The sequence below is a fragment of the Notolepis coatsorum genome (assembly GCF_963971535.1).
Source record: "Notolepis coatsorum genome assembly, chromosome: 3".
Classification (NCBI taxonomy): Eukaryota; Metazoa; Chordata; class Actinopteri; order Aulopiformes; family Paralepididae; genus Notolepis; species Notolepis coatsorum.
This window is the reverse complement of record NC_140167.1, coordinates 145,784,038-145,807,124: the sequence shown is the minus strand read 5'-3', so window position 1 is coordinate 145,807,124 and position 23,087 is coordinate 145,784,038. Positions and strand designations below refer to the sequence as shown.

The window sequence follows — 23,087 nt, the reverse complement described above, 5'->3', positions numbered from 1 at the left end:
ATGACTTCCTTGAATCTTTTATTTAGCAAAGGAACTAGTCTAAATCAAATTAGAATGATCTGGGTTTATTTTCCAGCACCTCTCTCTACTCTTTGTAATGCACATGTTTTTGGCAACACGGTCTCATCAGAAAACTAAATAAAGTAATAATTGACCACAGGAAAAAAGGTACATAATGTACGTTATGTTATAGCCATAAGTAATATATAATACATTAAGGTTTAGTTTAAGGTAACAGTGTGGTTAAGGTTAGGGCTAGGGTGAGGCTATCGGAAAAATATATCTCTGTAGTATTTTTAATTTATGTAATATATGTACTTATTTGTAATGCGTTAACATTGTACATTTTCGTAAATAAGTAAATATATTACTTATGGCTATAACATAACGTACAATATGTACCTTTTTCCTGTGATTGATTAGTACTTTATTTACATATTTTAAGAGAGATCAGGCTGTTTTTGGTGGGTGTAGTAATAATCCTTTTTGGACAGTATTTTTCACATTCATGCCTTATGACCACCTGCCACCACCAGAAGCCAATCTGTTGTTATTCCCACATTTATTTTCTTTGTTGACAAAACCCAGCCAGAATTGTAGCTCCACTTGGAGTGATCACTTTGGCAAAACAAGACAAGGCTTTCATCTTGGGAGACAGCTGTGTTTACAAAGTGGTCAGAAAACTATTTTTGCTTATTGCCGCTTTAAATTAATTATTTCCTTCTCTGCCTGGCTACCCAACACCCAAGATTTAAAAAATATTCTACAAACTGGGCAGTACATTAGGTATGCAGTATTCCTGGCTCCAGTTGATGAATCAACGCTAATTAATTATTTACTGTATGTGACATCACAAAGGGCAATAATTATGAACAGCTTGGATGTTGGCAAGCGCCTAAATAACATTTCTGATTGCCAAATCCATACAAAGACTAGGCAAAGCCAATTTTCCATAATATGTCCCCTTTAAGGTCTGTGCAAATCAGAGCTTGGTCTAAAGGCTCCAGTAGCATAACACCAGTGAACAGCACTCAAATTAGCTTTTTGCATGCCATGCATTTAGCAGAAGATTCTCAAGGCATGCTGCAACGTTTGTTCACAGTGGCTTTTACCGAGCATACTGTTGCCTTCCGTGGGGGAGGTCTGGGAATCCTGAGTCAGTCGGGAGGTGGGTTCTCCACTAGTAGAATCACCCGTTCCTGCTTCAACCACTTCCCTGTTGAGGTTCAGATCAGGTCCCAGCACTATTCCGTGTTTCTAGATCAAATAGAGAAATCTATGTTAGCTCTAAAGTAGGGCTTCTCAACAGGGGTGGTACAACCTCCCCAGGGGGCGTTCAGATAGTGTTGGGGGGGGGGGCACTGGGTGCAGAATTGTTGAAAGGGGGGCGGTGAGATGCTCAAAGGGCCCGGGGGCGCTAGTTTATCAGGACAACAACTTGACTGGAACCAGAGAGGAAACAGGGAAAGTGTGACTTTTTAGTAAAGAAAAGGTTTACTTTTTGTAATGTTTTAAAGACCAGGAGAAAATGGAGCTGGATTGGGCACACACTTCGAAGACACAAAACCGCAATAACCAAACAGGCATTAACCTGGAACCCACAAGGCAAGCGAGGCAGAGGAAGACCCAAAAACACCTGGAGAAGAGACACTGAGCAGGAACTCAAGACAAGGGGACTGACGTGGAAACAGCTGGAGAGGATGGCGCAAGACAGACAGGGGTGGAAACTTTTCATCAATGGCCTATGTTCCGAAAGGAATAAAAAGGCCTAAGTAAGTAAGTAAGTAATGTTTTAAATGTATACACACTTGGTAGTAAAAATCCAGAAAAAAACAATAATGAAGATTCTATTGGGTCTCATTGTTAGAAGCCTTCATTTGACACACAACACTGACATACTTAATTGACCAAACAAACTGAGCCAAATAGAAACATGAATGGAGAATTTCATAAATACCGATGATAAACAGAAAATAATCATAATTGAGAGACGAAAACTTTATTCCCATTGGGTGTGGGGGGTTGAGGGGAAACATGGACTACCAAGTTGGGCATTGACCCAAAAAAAAGGTTGAGAACCACTGCTCTAAAAAGGTCCCATAATCTGAAACTGAAATTAAGTTAAGAATAGTAAGAACAGTAGCATCACCTCACCAGGTACTACCACTAGGTGTGTAACCTCAGGCTTTATGATACAAGGCAATGATTCTGTATTTGGCGAAATCACAAATGTTGTTACGATAACATGTGATCGATGTGATACCATAAACTGTGATCCAGTTAACACCATCATGTTAAAATAAGCCATTCAACCAATATGAGGTAGAGAGTAAAATCTTATCGTTTGCATTGCATTGATTGACTTGGATAGTTGCCCTTTGAATCAATGTTTAAATCCATATTGTATCATAACACCCCTGCCTGGTACAATACCATAGTTGACAGTAATCAGAGAAGATCAGATATGACTTGAGTATCTTTCAGGTTGACCGCCTTATAGACCTTACAGATTCCACACTAACTGAGTTGAGTATACCTTCAGAACATCTTTCAGTGTGACCACCTCGTCTCTGAGCTCGTCTCGCTCGATTCGGATTGCATCTGTATATTCCTTCTGTCTCTCTAAGGCCTGAGGAGACCCCGGGTGGTAGAAGAAGGACAGAAAGGAGGAGGATTTGGGTAAAAAGCAGTAGGAAAATTAAAGAAAGCATGCATTTTCAAGCAAAGGAGGTGTTTTCACTATAATGCATGTGGTTAAAAGGTGTTTTCACTATAATGCATGTGGTTAAAAGGTGTTTTCACTATAACGCATGTGGTTAAAAGGAGGTGTTTTCACTATAATACATGTGGTTAAAAGGTGTTTTCACTATAATGCATGTGGTTAAAAGGAGGTGTTTTCACTATAACGCATGTGGTTAAAAGGAGGTGTTTTCACTATAATGCATGTGGTTAAAAGGAGGTGTTTTCACTATAATGCATGTGGTTAAAAGGAGGTGTTTTCACTATAATACATGTGGTTAAAAGGAGGTGTTTTCACTACAATGCATGTGGTTAAAAGGTGTTTTCACTATAATGCATGTGGTTAAAAGGAGGTGTTTTCACTATAACGCATGTGGTTAAAAGGAGGTGTTTTCACTATAATGCATGTGGTTAAAAGGAGGTGTTTTCACTATAATGCATGTGGTTAAAAGGAGGTGTTTTCACTATAATACATGTAGTTAAAAGGAGGTGTTTTCACTATAATGCATGTGGTTAAAAGGAGGTGTTTTCACTATAACGCATGTGGTTAAAAGGAGGTGTTTTCACTATAACGCATGTGGTTAAAAGGAGGTGTTTTCACTATAACGCATGTGGTTAAAAGGAGGCGTTTTCACTATAATGCATGTGGTTAAAAGGTGTTTTCACTATAATGCATGTGGTTAAAAGGAGGTGTTTTCACTATAACGCATGTGGTTAAAAGGAGGTGTTTTCACTATAATGCATGTGGTTAAAAGGTGTTTTCACTATAACGCATGTGGTTAAAAGGAGGTGTTTTCACTATAATGCATGTGGTAAAAGGCAAAGGAAGTTTATAAATATACAAATAACGTGTACTGGGTCAGGATTCACAGTGCATACCCCAATTTTTTTATCCTTCCATTCCACCGTCTCCTGTAGGTCAGAGATTTCCCTAACAAAACCATCCTGCTTCATGCGCAGCTGACGGATGTCCTAGACAGCAGGAAGAGGTTGGGCAGAGGGAGAGAGTGAGAAAGCAGAGGGAGAACGTGGAAACAGTACAGCATGAAAGAGATAGGAAAGCTGTGAATTTTCGCTCCCCTACACAAGTCTCGTTTCACCCCGAAAGGTGGAAAATAAGGTGAAAGGTAGGGAGGTGGTCGTTGAAAGATTTGGGCCATGACCTGGGGGACATCCTGTACTCACATTGAGCAGCTCCTCGCTCTGCTTTAGTGTCTCTTTCATCTCGTTGAACTGGAACTGAAGCACACTGTGGGCATGTTTCTCACGCTCAAAGTCCTGTGGAGGAACAACAGAGAACATGACACAATGAAAAGTGTGCTTCTTTTGGGAAAAATAGATCTAATGCAACACGAAACATGTTGGCAAGGTTTATGACCGAATATCATGTCCTCCTCACAACAGAACGATAGGATTCATGTTAAAAATCAACAGAAGTGGCCGGGTGGCGTAGCGGAGATTGCGCTCGTCACCAATGCAAGAGGCTGCGGTCTCGACTCCCGGAGTCAGCATTGCCCTGCGGCTTGGGCCGGTCGTCATACTAACTCGTTTGGCTGAGTTAGGGGGAGGGAAGTCGTGGGTGGTAATCTGGCGTTGTGGACAGCAACGCCTACAGGTCAGGTCTGGGCACCTGCTCAGCGAAAGGCAGGAAATGGTGAAGGCAGCGTGACCTCCCACGCGTTACGCTTGACCAATGAGAGTCCTCGCTGCCAGGTGAGAAGAGAGCCACTGGCTGTCTCCACATGTGTCGGAGGAAGCATGTTGTGGACTTCAGGGTTCCCTTGTACTGACCAGTAGGAGGAACATGCGCACAACAACCAGGTAGGGGAGGGGGGGAATTGGCATAACGACTAAATTGGGATGGGGAGAAAAATAGAAAATCAGGCGGAGAAAAAGAGGATTAAAAAAGAGAGAAAAAAAATAAATCAACAGAAGTTTGAAGTTGCTCTGATGGGAGCAACCTGTTATCATGCAATCTCTTCTTTTTCTATCCAATCCTAGACGTCCTCTCTATACGTCCTCTAGTTGTCCGTCAAACTCTCCGATGTCGAGATTTTCTCTTTGACCATACCGACCTTGCCTTCTGTATTATTGTTAAATGATGTTTCTCAATTGCCGACCTCTGTACATGTAAAGAGACTCATTTTGGCCGGCCTTACGGCTGCCAAAAAGTTGATTGCTTCACGTTGGATACAACCAGATAAGTTATGTCCGAAGGTATGGATTCTCACCTATCTTGATGTGATATATCTGGAGATATCCACTGCATGAGTTTTAGGGGTTAACGAAGCGAATATTGCTATCTGGTTGGCAGCGGTTGCAAAACTTAAAGAGCGCATATAACGTTCAATTGCTAGATAATCTATTATATATAATGTATTTAACTCACGTTGAGGTCCTGGGGTGAGTGTGGGGGGGGGGGGGGAAGAGAAGAGCGAGCGAGTGCCATTGTCCACTTGTTTTTTTTTAATCTTTTTATTTGAATTATGTATACTTTCTGGGCCCCCTTTGGCTGTGGGTCTGGTGGCCGTGGGCTCTGACTGGGGGGGGCCGTGGTTCGGGGTCTCTGTGGGTCGAGGCATTAAAGAGGTGTGATGCTTTGGCCCGCGGGGGCGCCGGACTCCGGGTCCTCCGGGGTTGGGGTTCGCAGCTGCCGGGCCTGGAGATGGAGGGGGCTCAGGAAGCCTGTTTTATAGTAAATGTTTTATTTTACTTATACTTTGTGACAACTTATTTTAACTGGTTGGTTATGTATGTAAATGTATAATCTGTCTAATTTATTGTCTAATCATTGTTGTGTTAGTTTATGTTTTTGGATGTCTTTTATGTATTATTGTTATTATTGTGTTGTGAGTTGTGTTGTTTCATGTTTGAAAAATGGAAAATAAAAAAGATTTGATCACAAAAAAAACTCTGATGTCATAGTTTAGTAGTCCGTGTCCTTATTGCACAGATTATCTTGTCCATTGCTGTGTCTTGCCACTAGGGGTGGGAACCTTTGGGAATCTCACACAATTCGATTCCATTTAATTTCTTGCCGCCACATTTCGATTTAAAATCGCTTCTCAATTCATCATGATTATCTAGACAATTTGAGAAATTAAGATTCTAAATTGCCATCAACCTTTATCTTACAAAGCTTGAAACCATATCACAAGACTGACATTTTTCATTTTTTTGTGAACAGATTCAGTGAACAGAGACAGGATCTCAGCACAGTGGCACAGTGGATAGCAGCAAGAAGGTCCTGGGTTCAAAGCCCAGCGATAGGTATCACCCAGGCACTCCGCTCCCACACAATAAAGGACATGCATGCTTGGTTGGGTGTTGGACTGTGGCCCACTGTTCCTACATATTTAGGATGCGTTAAATGCAGAGGACACATTCCATGGTACATACTTTCCTTTTAAATAATTTATTAATTTACTTTATTATTGTGGGTACATATATTTACATTTATGCAGAATAGTGCATTTAGGTGTAGATATGTGTATGTATGTATTCATGTATTTAGACTTGTATGATGTATGAATGATGTATATACTTCTTGCTACTCCTTTTCGGACATTGTTTATTTGTTTTTGTTTGTTGTTGCTTTTTAAATTATTTTATCTCTCTCTCTCTATATATATATTTTTTTATTTTATGTATAAAATGTGTCACGTTAGAAATAAAGTTATTGTTATTTATTTATGTTATTTAATTAAATTCAACACTCCTTGTGTCGGTACCTTGGATTTGTCCTCGTACTCTCGGCGTGACTCTGTCAGCTGCTCTTCCAGCTCCATGAGCGAGTCCTTCAGTGTGTCCACCTGGTACATCAGGTTGTTCTTCTCGTTGTCCAGCTGGGCATTGGACACCATGGCCTTACGATACTTCTCCTCCACCGCCGCCAAAGAGTCCTAAATAAAAACATTAAAAAAGAAGGGTGAGACAAAAAGGGAGAGCAGGTGCATGGACGCTGACTGCTCAGACATAATAAGCACTCACAAATAAAACACAACACAGACATGACATGACCAAATTCACATACAGACATTGAACGCACACACACACACACACACACATACATGCTGCATGATTGGGCAGTGGTGGTAGCATGAGGGTTAGAGAAGTGACAGGGATTTTAAAATCCTCGTAGCAGTTGAAAAATCTGGACAGGGGATGTAAAGCCGTCCCCTAGCAACTCAAGTCTGTTGAAAAGGTCTATGGATGTTTTCATCTTGACAACATAAACAAACATTCTAAACAGATCTAAGGTAATTTCCTGTTGCAATGTTTGCTAATGAAATAACTGGCAGGAAATGCACTTGGGTCCAAACTGTTCCCAAGCAACAGAATTCCATTGAAACCGTCTAGAACAGACAACATGATTTCCTGTCATCTATTGACACTAGCAAACACTGCAACAGGAAATGCACTTTGATCCAAGCGGTTCCCCAGCAATGCAATTATAACGCAATTCCGTCTATTGTCAGAGAAGAAATTGCTTTAGCATTCAATGGACATTGTAAAGCAATTATTGCTGCTGCTAATGATGATAAAACAAACGCATGTTAAAGGTGTACATTCCAGCTCTGAGGTAAACAAACTGAGAAGACTGTCAGCAAAAGCATGCAAAGGATGAACTGATTGAAGTAAAGCATTCTGAGTTGTGTCACTTATGTCAGTGACAAGAGTTGATTAGTAGACTACTGTCCATATCTTTAGCTAATGTTGGTTAATTAATAGTAGGGAGCCATTTGTGTGCGTGTGTGTGTGTGTGTGTGTGTGTGTGTGTGTGTGTGTGTGTGTGTGTGTGTGTGTGTGTGTGTGTGTGTGTGTGTGTGTGTGTGTGTAGGGGGGCGCAGCTACAACCACTGCAAGTTAGGAACAGCAAAAAACACAGGTTAATGGTTTCTGCCAACTGTAGAGCCCTGTACCTTGGCTTCTTTGATGTTCTGCATGTACTTGGTTTCCACATCTTGAATCTGATCCTTCAGTTCATGAATCTCCTGGGGTACAGAGCGATGGCAGGGGTGAGCAGACAGGCGTGACGGCATTGAAAGGTGAAGCACAGAGACAGAATAATGCAGTGCAGACAGCGATGAGAGAACAGTGTGACGGAGTGGGTATGATGTGGTGCCGAACACAAAGTGCCTGCTAGTACCTAGTGGCCAGTGTTACAAGTGGTGCCTGTTGACTCGGATAATATGGTTGAGCCCAGCTCTCCAGCTGGGGTCACTGTGGAGTTTAGAGTGACTTTAGAGGGGCGAGTGTAAAAAGGTTGAAAACTTGCAATGGTGTAAACTCACTCCTAAGTTAAATACCCCCCACTTCACCACCTGAATTGGATCCTTTTCCAGGTGGTGGAATGGATGAGACTGCGGTATTTAACATAGTGGTCACATGGTGCTGGTGAGCAGAGGGTTCGAGGCTGTCAGAGGACAGGTGCCGAGCGCAAAGTGCCCGTTAGTACCTAGTGACCACGATGAATCTGCAACGTTACCTTGATCTCTCGTATGGAGGTCTCCGCGTCTACAGTTATAGCAGTCTCACCACTTCCTCTCCGGGAGGAAGTCCCGCCTAATGAGGTGAGGGTTGCTGTTGTTAAGGCGGAGGCTGCTCGAGATCCCTGGGGGAGAGAAACACCATTGTATGTAACCAAAAGGAAAACCTTCACATCAAAACACAGTCATTAGCATTCCACAAAAGCACACCAGTGGTATCCTAGCAATGGAAGTAAATAATAATCAAGTCATTAACTCATTCAGTGCCGTCCACGTTTATATACGTGTTTGCTAGAGTCAGATAACCGTTGAAAGCCAACCACGTATATACAAGTTATTTTATCGTTATTTCTTTTATTCGATATTTCTATTCATTACAGGCCCACTGACTCTGCGTTAACATTGGGAATCGCATTGAGAATGCCTAGATGCAATACCGGCCGCATCGCGCTAGACGGCAGTATCGAGCACCATTTCTAACATTGTATCCTGGGCTGTGGGATGGCCCCAGGTCTCGGGTTTCATTTTTACTTCTCGGGCGAGGCGAACGGTTCTGCCAGTTACATTGAAGCCCATCAAATATGCCCAATCCATATGTTATGGCCGATTATGCCGTCGAGCAAATGGTGTTCCGATGTGACAGTGATTCACCAACACTGTTCCTCTGCTATCGAATCCCTCTTCATCCGCTGTCGTCCATTCTATTCCCCCCGTGAGTTCAACTCTTACATCCTCGTCTGTGTTTACATTCCTCCTGACGCTGACGTCACCGCAGCGGTAGACACACTAGCCGAACAGCTGACGAATGTTGAACGTAACCACCCGGACAGTTTTGTTGTTGTATTGGGGGATTTTAACCAGGCTCATCTGAGCCGGTCTCTCCCCAAATACAGACAGCAAGTCACTTGCCCAACTCGGGGAGTGAACACTCTGGATCACTGCTACTGTACTATTCGGCAGGCCTACCATTCTGTCCCCCGTGCTGCACTGGGCAACAGTGATCATCATCTCATCCACCTGATCCCTCGCTACAGGCAGAGATTAAAACAATCAAAACCTGTAGTGCAGAGCTTCAGAGTGTGGTCCAGTGAGGCATGCGAGTGTCTCCGCGCCTGGCTGGAGAGGGCAGGCTGTGACCAGGACTTTGTTGAGTGGGCGGGGCCTGAGGCTGGAAACAACCTGGATGACTACACAGACACTGTGACATCCTTCATCAGCCTCGGCGAGGAGGTGTGTGTCCCCCTCCGCACTAGGAAGATCTACAACAACAACAAGCCCTGGTTTTCAGCCCAACTCAGGCGGCTGAGGTCGGAGAAGGAGGTGGCCAGGCTCAGTGGTGATGCTCATCGGTTCAGGCAGGCCAAGTACAAATTCGCCAAAGAGGTGAGGGAGGCAAAACTTCGCTTCTCAGAGAAACTGCGGCAGCAGCTCTCTGAGGGGAATTCCTCCTCCGTTTGGAAAGGCCTCAAGACCATTACAAACTATAAGCCGAAGTCACCACAGGCGCCTGATAACCTCCCCCTGGCGAACGAGCTAAACACATTTTACTGTAGGTTTGAGAAAGAGGTTCCCCCCCGCCCTCTTCCTTCACCCACTCGGTCACAACCTCCATCCCCCCACCCCAGTGGGCCCCCCCCCCCCCCCCCCTCCCCTCTCTCTGTCAGTGTGAGAGAGTTGAAACGGCTGTTTTCTAGTCAGCATCCCCGGAAGGCGGCCGGCCCGGACTCGGTCTCCCCCTCTGCCCTGAAGCACTGTGCTGACCAGCTCGCACCGGTGTTTACCACCATTTTTAATGCATCGCTGGAGCTGTGTCACGTCCCAGCATGCTTCAAGGCCTCAACCATCATCCCCGTCCCCAAGAAGGCCACGGTCACGGGCCTTAATGACTACAGACCTGTCGCCCTGACCTCTGTGGTCATGAAGGTCCTGGAGCGCTTTGTCCTGGCCCACGTGAAGCTCATCACAGATCCTGTGCTGGACCCGCTGCAGTTCGCGTACAGAGCCAACAGATCCACAGAGGATGCTGTGAACATGGCTCTGCACTACACGCTGGAACATCTGGACTATGCGGGCAACTATGTCAGGATATTGTATGTGGACTTCAGCTCGGCCTTTAACACCATCCTTCCACCCATCCTGGAGCACCAGCTATCCCTGCTGCAGGTGCCGGCCTCCACTCGCAGGTGGATTACGGACTTCCTGTCCAACAGGTCTCAGCGGGTGAGGCTGGGGAAGAGCATTTCCAGCTCTAGGTCCACCAGCACCGGTTCCCCGCAAGGCTGCGTTCTATCCCCACTACTGTTCTCCCTGTACACCTACAGCTGTGCCTCTCTACACCCCTCGGTCAAACTCCTGAAATTCGCTGACGACACCACCCTGGTGTGTCTCATCTCCAGGGGGGACGAGTCGGCCTATAGGAGGGAGATCGAGAGGCTGCAGAGCTGGTGCAGCTGCAACAACCTGGAGCTCAATGCTCAAAAGACAGTGGAGATGGTAGTGGACTTCAGGAAGAAAGCAGCCCTGCCCCCTCCCATCATACTGGGAGGCACTCAGGTGACTTGATTCCTCGGCATGACCATCTCCCGGGATTTGAAGTGGGAGCTCAACATCACGGCCTGCTCAAGAAGGCCCAGGGGAAGATGTTCTTCCTCCTGCAGTTAAACAAATATAAACTGCCGAGGACCATGATGGCCCAATTCTACACGGCCATCATTGAGTCCATCCTTACCCACTCCATCATCTCCTGGTTCCCCGCTGCAGCGGCAAAAGATCTCGCCAAGCTGCAGCGGGTGATACGCTCCGCGGAGAGGGTGATCGGCTGTCCCCTGCCCTCCCTCAGGTCCCTGCACGACTCCAGGGCGCTGAAGAGGGCAAGGAAGATCATGGCCGACCTAGGGCTGGGCGATAAAACGATAACGATAACTATCGCGATAAATTATTTCCTCGAAATAAACATGAAACGTGGTCGCAAAGTTTCGATATATCGATTTTCCAAGCTTGGATATGAGCACACGCACTAACAACCAATCAGTGAAGGAGATGGCCGAGAGCGAAGGAGATGGCCGAGAGCGAAGGAGACCCAGAGGTAGGACTCACTCAACAACAAGGCTTGCTAGGCTAATTAGCTTGCACGGCGCTGTTTTATATATTTACGTGCCGAGTATGTGTGTGGCGTGAATTCTGAGGCCACGTTTATAGTAGTGTGGGGTATACAGTGGACGTCGTTTCAATATATTGTGGCGGAAGAGAGTATTTAGTGTCATATTTATTACATTGTCATGAGATACTCCGCTTGTCGGCTAACTGCTAACGTGCGCGGACTGATGACGACATCAACTCGACTCGAGACATTCGCTTAGAAACAACAGGCTGGCTAGGATAACTAGCTTGCACGGCGCTGTTTTATATATTTACGTGCCGAGTATATGTGTGGCGTGAATTCTGAGGCCACGTTTATAGTAGTGTGGGGTATACAGTGGACGTCGTTTCAATATATTGTGGCGGAAGAGAGTATTTTAGTGTCATATTTATTACATTGTCATGAGATACTCCGCTTGTCGGCTAACTGCTAACGCGCGCGGACTGATGACGACATCAACTCGACTCGAGACATTCGCAGCAGCATAATAAGTTAATTAAACTTGACAGACATTATATCGACGATAATTATCGATATCGAATTATATGAAAATAATTTTATAATTTTATCGCGATAACGTTTTTGGTCATATCGCCCAGCCCTAGGCCGACCCATCCCACCCCGGTCACAGCCTCTTCACCCTGCTCCCCTCTGGGAGAAGGCTGAGGATCCCAAAGGCTGTAAAAGCTCGACACAGACTGAGCTTCTTCCCCTCAGCCGCCAGGCTAATCAATGCCTCAGGTCCCCCCCCCCCCCCCCTCTGCCCCCAAGTGACACTGGCACAATGACACTGACTGCACTGCACTAGTCCGTACTGGAACTCTGCACTCTTCACTTTATATATATATATATATATATGTATTTTTTTTTTTTTATCCACATTTTCTCCCATTTTCTATATTTTCTCCCATCCCAATTTCGTATCATCCAATTCAACCCTCCCCTGTCACGAACGCTGTTTCTTGCCTCCCACAAGCCGGCTGCAATGTGGACTAAGTCATACATAGCACAAGTCCCCTCCGGTACTTGAGGTAACAGCAGTCGCATCTTTTCACCTGCGCAGCTCGATCTCTCAGTGGCGAGGAGTAACGCGTGGGAGGCTCACGCTGCCCCCGACACTTCCTGATTCCACGTAGCCGCCCTATATATATGTATTTTATTGATTAATCCCCCACTGCACTGTTTCGTTTCTTGTCATGTGTTGGTGTAGTTTACTGTGAAAAAAGAAAAGAAAATGCATACACTGTATTGCTGCAAAGATTACCAATGTGTTTTTACACAAATGGCTCAATAAAGGAATCTGAATCTGACATTGGATCTACCAGATGGCGATCAAGAAATTGGAATATTCTTTTTGGATTAATCCCGGCCACAGGTAAGGGCGATTTGACGTCAATTCTAGCTTGATCCTGCAATGCTTTTACACCGATTGGGCTGATAACTGTTTTTAGTGTTCAATGCGAATGCCGTTACTGACGATCAAATAATCAGAAACGACCCCCCCCCCCCTTTCATGCATTCATGATCGAACATAATACCTATTGTTACAAAGGATCAGATTAAACCGAATATATATATTTATTGATTGATATATATTGCATAGTATTTGTATATCGTTTGATATCCCTTGTATATTCCTTGTACATATACACGGAATGTCCCTTTAGCCTAGTACAGACCATAATATTTCATTCTCCTATTGGACAGCGGTCCACAGGCGCCTGGGCTGTGCCTCCAGAGTCAGGTTCAAAGCCACCGTCAAGACATGTCTGTACATGCCCGGCCTTGCCCAGGGATACGAGACAGAAATGAGGTTGGCACTAGATTGTTCGCCGTGCATATAAATATGGCGCAGGTGAATACAGAAGTAGAGTTACCCAATAAGTTGAAGCCTCACCCACGATACAACGTGCGGTGAAGTATGGCCTGTTTGGCCCCAAATAGAGCATTGAGACCGCGTGCGAATTAATAACTGAATTGTCAGAGTTTGGCGCTATACCGTCGAGTGCGACATATTTCTATTAAGTCAGTAATAGTCTATTTGTGTATAGTGTATCGTGCGGCTAAAGTTCTACAGTGACCAGCATCACCAACGCTTCCTCGTACCAGCTAGAGTGCTTATCCAGGCTGGGCTGCTTTCATGGCGCTTTCACCCGAGGAGACCTAGACGAGAACCGTGTGGACATGTACACTGGATTAATCTACCCGACGACTGCATAGCCCTTTGCGGCTGGATTATATTTGTTTTGGTCCTGTGATTTATGGAGCGGAGAATCGCCGACGCCTACACGTGTGGGATTTACCCTGTGAGGAGCCAAGTCGAGTCTGCGCCTCAGAGAGCCTGAGGCCGGCTAGCTTTCTTCACTGTGGAGCTACAGTCTACGGAGAACAGCTGTATTCGTCTGTGGATCAAGAGACTATTGCACTGTCTCCTGTACTTGGAGTCTCCTTAGTCATCGTTGACCAGACTCTCTACTACCGACAGATCCTCTACCCCTGCTGGCTTACAACCGGGGGGACCCTTCCAGTATCTCCCGCTATATATTACTAGTGTACCATAGATATAATTCCCTAAGATTCAGGTTGTATAATTACCTCCTGCGTAACCAGAGAATGGACATTCATTATTGATTTGCCTACGCACATTCCTTTGCCTTATAAGCGCATCCAAAGTAAAATAGAGAAGTATATTATGTACCTTTTGCTGCAATAAATACTTGATTACACCTTTGTGTGGAACCGATTCATTGTGGGAAGTGTTCAACATATTTATATATCATGTACTGTATGGCCAGTAATTAAAGTACATAAAGCGGTAGTGGTTTAATGATACCATACTTATCAATACAGTCAGGGAATTGTACCCCTCAGTTACACCTATATTATAGATTTGATTCCGGAACAATAGCGAGTTCAGGTAAGAAATGGCAGCGTCTACAATGGAATTGACGTGTAGGGCTATAACTCAGCATTTCATGAATTACCCATGTTATGTAGAATTAAAGTACATACATTTGTTTATAAATACCGTTTGTCTGTGCTACCACTTGGTTCCTTGTAGGATCTCTGGCTGCCCAACCAGAACTGGGAGAGGCCAGGACCTTTCCGGGAGGGGAGATTTGGAAGGATGCAAGTGTGGTAGAGTACAGGGGGGGGGGGATTTTCATAATGAGAAGGGAATATGCTTATGAAGCGCCCTAAACACTGTTTAGTGTTTTGTGGTGATAGATCATGATGGAGTGATGTATCCATGTTGTCCAGAGTTATTGGATGTGTAAATTGATGTCTGTATTAATTAATTGATTGTTTTGTTTTTGGTTTGTCCCTGTAGGAGGAGCTTCCAGCATAAAGACAGGGATGGAGGCTCCTCTCGGGGGAGAATGAGAGACAGGCTTGGAAGCGAGACACAGCCGTGCTAGAACTAGTTCCCTTAGCCAAGGGCCTAGTTGTTTATATTTGTTAATAGAAAGTTTAATAATTGGATTATTTTTGTATTTATGTTAAAATATGGTTTTTGTCCGTTTTTCCCACTGGGGAGCAAAAGAACAAATACAATAAAAAAATAAAAAAAACACCGGGGGGGGGGGGGGGGGGGGGCGGAGCTGAGCGATCATGGAGTAGACGTGTTTCACATGAGCTCCCTTCTACCGTGCTGAATATACGTTTCTCCCCATTAGTCTTTATTTTATTTTTATTTGTTTTTTATCTGTTTGCTAGGTCGTTGTGTTTAGTATACTGTCGTCGACTTTTTTCGACTTTCTGCGATGACGGGGGTGGAAACCAGAGCCATGAGCGCCCCAACCAGCAAACCACCACCACCGGGCCTGGCCGCATCGTCGCCCGGTGTCGGGGAGATAAGCGAAGCTGTGCTCTTGGTCATGACCAAGCTACACGCAGACTCTGAGACACGCTTCGCTGAAGCACAGAAGAAAGTGTTGGCGGATTTTTGTGTCAACCTCCATCGTGAGATATCAGAAGAAATACGGCTGGCGGTAGTCCCGCTGATAGACAAGATGGAGTCGATGCACGCTGTCTCCTCGGCTAATGCTAACGAACTAGCCATGCTAACGACGGAGGTATCATTACAGGGCGAGAAGATGGTGGGTCTCGAGTCCGCCCTGCTGGCTAGGCAGGCTGAAGTCAACAAACTACAGTCGGCAATGGATGAGATGCAGTCCCGGGATAGACGCCACAACGCCAGGATTGTTGGAGTACCGGAGGCCAGCGGTGAAGGCCGTCTCTCTGAGACCATGCCCGAACTGCTGCAGAAAATACTAGGAACGGACGTCCTCCCTTCGCCTCCTGTCTGTGAGTCGGCCTACAGGGCGGGCAGGTTTTCTCCCGGCGTGAACAAAGAGCCGAGGCCCATCATAGTCAAGCTGAACAGGCTTCAGCAGAGAGAACTCATCATGCGGTCGGCTCGTACCAGAAGGGGTAATCTGAGGCTTGGCGATCACAAAGTGGCCATTTTCGAAGACTTTACGCCGGAGGTTCAAGCACAGAGAGGCGAATACAAGGTGGTCCTGTCTAGGCTATGGAAACTAGGCCTGAGGCCCACGCTATTCGCTCCCGCGAAATTATCTGTGTTGGAGAAGGTCGGTGGTCTGCATTCATTTTGGTCGTTGGATAAAGCGAAGGAATATCTCAAGGGGATACCCGAGAATGTAGCTTGATAACTATATCGGGTGAGTGACGTGGCGATGTGGGCCTGAATACATTGTTAGGGCCGGCTATTCACAAACACTTGCTGTCATGCCCAGACATGCTAACTGCCCACTGCCCATCCAACTTGCAGGGCTTCCCAATGACTTCTGTTACTTGCTAAAGCTGACCTCATGGTCGTACTTGTGTATCGCCTCTTTGGAAGCTAACGAGCTAGCTGAACAATGTACATAATAGACTAACGTGCTATCCGGATTCATCACTAGCTTACGCGCTAGCCTCGGGCTAGCTAGCGGGCTGCGTCTATTGTCTGCGCTGAAACATTCGAGACCCGTTAATATTTACGCACTTTGGTTGTTGTTGCTGTTTAAGTGTAATCGGCTCGCACAATTCAATGGTGATCGGGTCCTTAACTAACTTCTTGTATGCTGTTATTTTTATATCCAGGCTGTTTTGAGCTTTGGGCTCCGGTAGGAGAAGATCGGTTGAATATATATATGAACAAGATATGATAACAGGTTGTGTCAGGTATTGCTTTTTACCATCCCCGGGTTAATAAATGTGTTTAATTCTATTCTTACATAGGTTATGTCATTCCAGCCGTGGTGCCTGATCAGAGGGGAACTTACAGGTGTGCACTTTGACCATAACCCCCTTTTCCCCTTCCTCTTATTATCGTTGTTTAAATGACATTTGTTTGCACAATTTACCTGGAACCCGATCCTACCTTAGACTATATGCTGGTATGCTCTAATTTAATTTTGTTTTGAATTTTCCTTTATCCATTTGTACTATAACATTGCGACGTTGATGCGCAGACTCGGAAATAGATGGTTGCAGGGTTGATGTTGAGTTGGTTTGTACACCTTTTCCAAGGCAAAATGCAAGCACTTTTCAAGCATTTTCAAGGTGCATTTTCAAGATTTTCCAGCATCTTATGCGGCTGTGGTAAATTAAATATTTACTCAAAATGATTATTTCACTTCTTCCATCACATTAAATCAGATGTTATTGTGCTAAACAACCAAAATTATGTAGACTTGGCATCATATATAACCTGGCTGAGCCGATGTGTTATGCAGTATGTCGTGTATGTCATAAATGTCATGATGAATTGAACATGGGGGACCCTGATGTAAACAAGACGAAAGTATTGCTCTGGTCTGCATCCCCTTAATAATTGTGTGTATTGAGCCGTACTGTATTGTACCCATTCTGCAATCTGTTAATAAAGTTTTCAGGGAAGAGAAATGAGGAGCTATCCCAAATGTGGTGAGGTATGCCACTTTATTCTCCCCACAAGTAAATTGCTTTGCTATCTCACTGTCAGGAAACATTGTTTGAAACATGGCCCCCATGTCATTACATGAATGGTAGGAATAGTGGCTGGTTACAGCTTTTGTTGCCCAGCATATTTCAGCTTGAAGTGTTGGATTAGAGGTAACAAATGATTTAATGGTGCCTGTGGTGTTGCTGGTTGACTGGTTCTTGGATGAGCCTGGGGATGGTAGAGGGGCAACTCCACTGCAAGCTCCTCCACTGGCTGCTCTGGCTCTCACTACACTGCTGGTTGTTGATGTGGATGTAGCTGTGCTGCTTGATGCATTGCTTGTCTGCTGGAAATAATCCACTAATGCAGGACCTGGATTTAGACGCGCTTTCATCAGAATTTGATGCTTCTTCCCTAAATAAAAAGGAGCAGCATGTTATAAATAAAAAAAGTGTTTTATTAATTTAATCTCACTGGTTGCACTTAACTTTAAGAGTATTTATTGTTTAATGTTGACATCTAATCTAAATGGATCATTATGATATTATAAATGTATATTTCATTTTCATTTATAGGCTACTGCCTATGAATTTTAGACTGAGCCTAATGATGGCCTGGAATGAACCAACTACCTTAACATTATTATCCATGTAATTAACTGTAAAGGTCACGTTAGCTGTTAGATTGCATATTCCATAAATAAACATGCTAAAATTGGCCTGGCTCGTCACGTTTGATTGAAAACGTTATTAACAGATTGCAGAATGGGTACAATACACTATGGCTCAATACACACAATTGTTAAGGGGATGCAGACCAGAGAAATACTTTCGTCTTGTTTACATCAGGGTCCGCCATTTTCAATTCATCATAACATTTATGACATACACGACATACAGGTAGACAGTACGTTACTGCGTTCCAGACTACAACTGCTCCACACCAGTTCCACACCAGTCTCCGTAAATGTTCCGTTATAAAAATAAAATACCATTTCAATACACAACAAGTTTTCGTGTTTTGAAATACATGGAAGGAAATTAGCTAACGTTGATTTGCCTAACGTTACATGCTACAACACTGCGGTGAAAAACAGAGTCCGGTAAACACGAGTTTGTAATTCCATTAGTGTATTTTGCCTGTTACTTGACTATTTCGATTATTGAAGTGGTATTTTTATAACAAACATTTACGGAGACAGGTGTGGAGCACTTGTAGTCTCGAACTTAGTTACCTGGCGAGCCAGGCCGAGACACGTTAATAACACCCATGGCTCAGTGGCTCACCTTTCAACGTGGCTCGAACGTGCAGACTCCCCCAATCCCCATGGTAAAAATCTTCAAGTCCTTTCTGCATATTTTGCACACGGCTACTCGAGGATGTTCTCCTCTGAATTATATTTGATATCTCCGAGCCAGAGCTCATTAAAACGGCAGCCTCCCGGCATTTTGGCCACACACGCGCGCGCGCTGTTCTCAGATGGCACAGGTAAAAACACTACGGGGTGGGGCCGAGCCACATTTCATTTTGCATGAAAGGCGAACGCAAAATAGGCTTGCGAGTCGCTCCGACTTATTTTATTTCTTTGTCTAAAAACCAAACTATTCAGTCAGATAGCGATTTATTATTAAAGTATAAAATGCAATTACAATTTCAATAACTTTCCAGCACTTTATACACAATTCAAGCACATTTAAAACCTTGAAAACAGCACATTGAAATACAAGCATTTTCAAGGATTTCCAGCACCCGTACGAACCCTGTATATAATGATTTTTTTTTTTTTTTCATTATAGTTATCTCATGTTAGGGCCAAGGCTCACGGTGATTTCCGACCGATATCTTTATTGGAACAATATATGATAACAGGTTGTGTCAGGTATTGCCTATTACCATCCCCGGATTAATTAATGTGTTTAATGCTTTTCTTACATAGGTTATGTCATTTCAGCCGTTGTGCCTGATCAGAGGGACTGCTTGGGGTGCACTTTGACCATAACCCCTTTTTTCCCTTTCTTATTATTGTCATTGTTTAATTGACATTGTTCACACAATTTTGCACAATTAACCTGTGACCCGATCCTGCCTTAGACTATCGGCTGGGATGCTTTAATTTAATTTTGTTTTGAATTTTCCTGTACCCATTTGGGCTATAACATTGCGACGTTGAAGCGCAGATTCGGAAATAGATGGTTGCAGGTTGATGTGGAGTTATTATTTAATAATGGCTATTTTTACCATTATGGTTGTCTCATGTTGGGGCCAGGCTCAGGTGGTTTTCGACCGATATCTTTATTGAATTTTATTTTTATTATTATTTGTGTTTATTGGACTAGTGGGGGTTTACTCAGGGGTTTATCTAGAGGGGGGTTGGAGTGGGGAGCGTTTTATTGGATCCATGTCTCTAGTGGGAAGTGATAGGAAGATGACCATCCTCAGTGGATGGGGCATAGGGTGGGGACTGGAGAGTGGGTATAGGAGGGCTTATAATAGGACGGGTGGGTTAGGGTTTAGAGTAGAAGGAGGGGGGGTTGTAGCTGGGGTGGTATTTTTATGTGTTTTATGTACTGTTGTCTTATATGTGTGTAATTGTTCCTCCTCTGAACTCCTGGGATTGACCGTCTGGGCCCGCCTGGATCAGCGCCTCTGTACTCAGCCTGGCTGCACTGGTATGTTCTCTACACATTTAGACAAGCTCGACCATGGCTAAATTGAATATTTTAATTTGGAACGCAGGAGGGCTTAACGCCCCACACAAGCGTGCCAGTATCCTTTGGCTATTGAAGAGGAGAAATATTGACCTTGCTCTCCTTAGTGAGACGCATTTATTGGTAGGTGACGTGTCAAGACTGGCAAATCGGCAATATCACGTTATCTCCTCATCCTCAGCCGATGATAAGACGAAAGGAGTCGTCATAGTTACAAGACGTAACCTTGATATCAAAGTCCTGGATGTATGGTCGGACACGGAGGGAAGGATTACTATAGCAAAAGTTGAATTCTCGCATAGGAAGATGGCTATAATAGCATTGTATGGTCCTAACACATTTGATTCAGCGTTCTATAATACAATCACGAAGAATATGTTGGAACTTAATGGATACGCTCTCATTGTGGGTGGCGATTTTAATGCGTGCTGGGATGCGGAGATGGATAGGTCCGGGCCCTCTGAAACGAGCGACCAAAAACGGGCCTCTAAGGCCCTCAGGATGTGGGCCCAGGACACGGGGCTCACAGACCTTTGGCGCTTATCCAACCCCACCCTCAAAGATTACTCTCACCTGTCAGCCAGACACAAAAGCTTCTCTCGAATTGACTATGCATTCGCGTCCCCTAATATGTTTGATAGTTTCGATGTCTCATTGGTTCCCTTGGCTCTCTCAGACCACAAGGGGATTTTTCTTACGGCAACCTTTGGCAGGCTCTCCGCAAGAGCTCCCAGATGGCGTTTTAATTCGACCTTGCTAAAGAACGATGACTTCTGTTCTGAGTTCAGGAGTAAACTAGCTGAATTTTTGCAGATCAACGTTGGCACAGTAGAAGACCCTAGGGTCCTGTGGAACGCATTGAAAGGATTTATCAGGGGTCATGTCACACTATTTGCCTCCAATTTGCGAAAATCCCGGTCAAAAAAGCTAGAAGGACTGGAAACATTATATGCGGACCTATACGCATCCTTGCAAACTAACTATAGTGAACGACTAAACACGCAACGTAAGATAGTCAAAAAAGAAATAAACTCCATACTTAAACAACAGTCTGAGTTCTTGATACATAGGACAAGACAAAATTACTACTTTCACGGCTCCAGACCTAGCCATCTATTGGCAATGAAAATACGCTCAAATGATCATTTCTCGGATATCCCCTCGATCAGGACGAGCCAGGGTGCAGTCACTACTGATTCGAAAAAGATCAATGACACTTTTAAAGAGTTTTACACAGTTATATAGCTCAGAGGGTAATCTTGATGACTCTAAATTTGAATCGTTCATTGGCGGGCTTGAGATACCCCACATTTCTGAGGAAGAGGCCAAGGAACTGGGGAGACCGATTACTCTCGTGGAATTGAGGGAGACGATTGTTGAAATGCAGAGGGGTAAGGCACCAGGCTGGGATGGTATTCCACCCGAAGTGTATTTAGCTTTCTGGGACCAACTGGGTCCATTGATGCTCGATATGATCAATTACGCTATCGAACAAGGGGAGTTCTCAAGAGATGTCAATATGGCGTTGATTTCTTTACTTCTCAAGAAGGACAAAGATCCCAATGATTGTGGTAGCTATAGACCCTTGAGTCTTCTCAGGGCCGATTTAAAAGTGTTTGCCAAGGTGCTGGCCCGTCGCCTGCAGAGATTTATGTCTGTATTGGTACACTGCAATCAAACTGGTTTTATCCCGGGGCGTCTGGCTGCAGATAATCTTAGGAGGCTGTTGCATGTAATCGATAACAGTAAAGACAATACAACTCCATCCACAGTTCTGTCTTTGGATGCCATGAAGGCGTTTGACAGACTTGAGTGGTCATACCTGTGGAAGGTACTTGAGGTCATGGGTCTTGGGAAGAGTTTTATTCATATGATTAAAGTCCTGTATGCCTCGCCGTCTGCGATGATACTGACAGGCAAAAACTGTTCCACACTCTTTCCAGTCTCCAGATCTTCTAGACAGGGTTGTCCTCTGAGCCCAGGACTGTTCGCGCTTTCCCTCGAACCTTTGGCCCAATTTATTAGGCAATCGGAGGACATCGTCCCCATAATGGTCAATAATACTCCACACAAAATTGCTCTCTATGCGGATGACCTGCTGATTTTCATGGACGACCCCTCCCCGGTCGGCCACAAAATTATTGAGGATAATCGACGACTTTGGTAAATTGTCAGGCTTTAAGATTAACTGGAACAAATCAGCCTGCCTACCTCTTAATGAGCTGGCCAAGGCGGTACGACTACCAGCTGATATCCCCATAGTAGAACATTTTAAATACTTGGGCATAGAGATATTCCCCACGCTGAACCAGACTACTAAGTACAACTTCACGGGTACTTATGATAAAATACGCCAGGATCTAGACAGGTGGTCGTCTCTTCCTAACTCCTTACAAGCCCGGGCTTCCATAATCAAAATGAACATCCTGCCTAGGATAAATTTTATTAGCTCAATGCTCCCCCTGCCCCCTCCAATAGACCACTGGCGCAAGGTACAATCGATGGTATCTAAGTTTATCTGGAATAACAAACGCCCGAGAATCAAAAGGGCTACTACTCAACGTAGAAAACAAGATGGGGGCCTCGCAATCCCTGATTTTAAACTTTATTTCTGGTCCTTTTCACTGAGACCTCTGATGTGCTGGCTAGACCCTGTAGAGGCTGTATCGTGGCGCTCCTTAGAAGCGGCGGCGGTATCTCCACTAAGATTGCAGGATGTAGTGTACTCCACTGTCTCTATTTCGAAATGCCGGCTGAGGTATGGACCGATCATAACTCACGTGATCCAAACGTGGCGTAATGTACAGAGGTCGTGTGGGGTTAAATGCCCATGGCACCTGGACTCTCCAATTTTTAATAACCAGCAATTACTTGTTGGGCACAAGCCGGTTAATATTCCTCAATGGCAAAGGAGGGGAGTGCATACTCTGGAGGATATTTATGATAAGAACGGCCTCCGTGCGTTTCAGGACTTAAGAGAATTTTATGATCTTCCCGGCGAGTCCTTCTTTCTTTACCTTCAACTAAGGTCAGCACTGAGGGCGCATGGCGTACCGTGGGCTCAAGCTTTGCACTCACAC

At 44.6% G+C, this 23,087-nt stretch overlaps 1 protein-coding gene across 1 annotated transcript in view; it reads right to left on the bottom strand.

Annotated features, from left to right (window-relative positions):
* The window catches only part of lrrfip1a (leucine rich repeat (in FLII) interacting protein 1a), a 216,017-nt gene that overhangs the window by 8,534 nt on the left and 184,396 nt on the right, over positions 1-23,087 (bottom strand). The window contains 7 exon segments of the mRNA XM_084311573.1: positions 1,113-1,257; positions 2,537-2,629; positions 3,619-3,711; positions 3,925-4,017; positions 6,471-6,641; positions 7,662-7,733; positions 8,228-8,353. Coding sequence (XP_084167699.1) covers positions 1,113-1,257; positions 2,537-2,629; positions 3,619-3,711; positions 3,925-4,017; positions 6,471-6,641; positions 7,662-7,733; positions 8,228-8,353 — 793 coding nt within the window.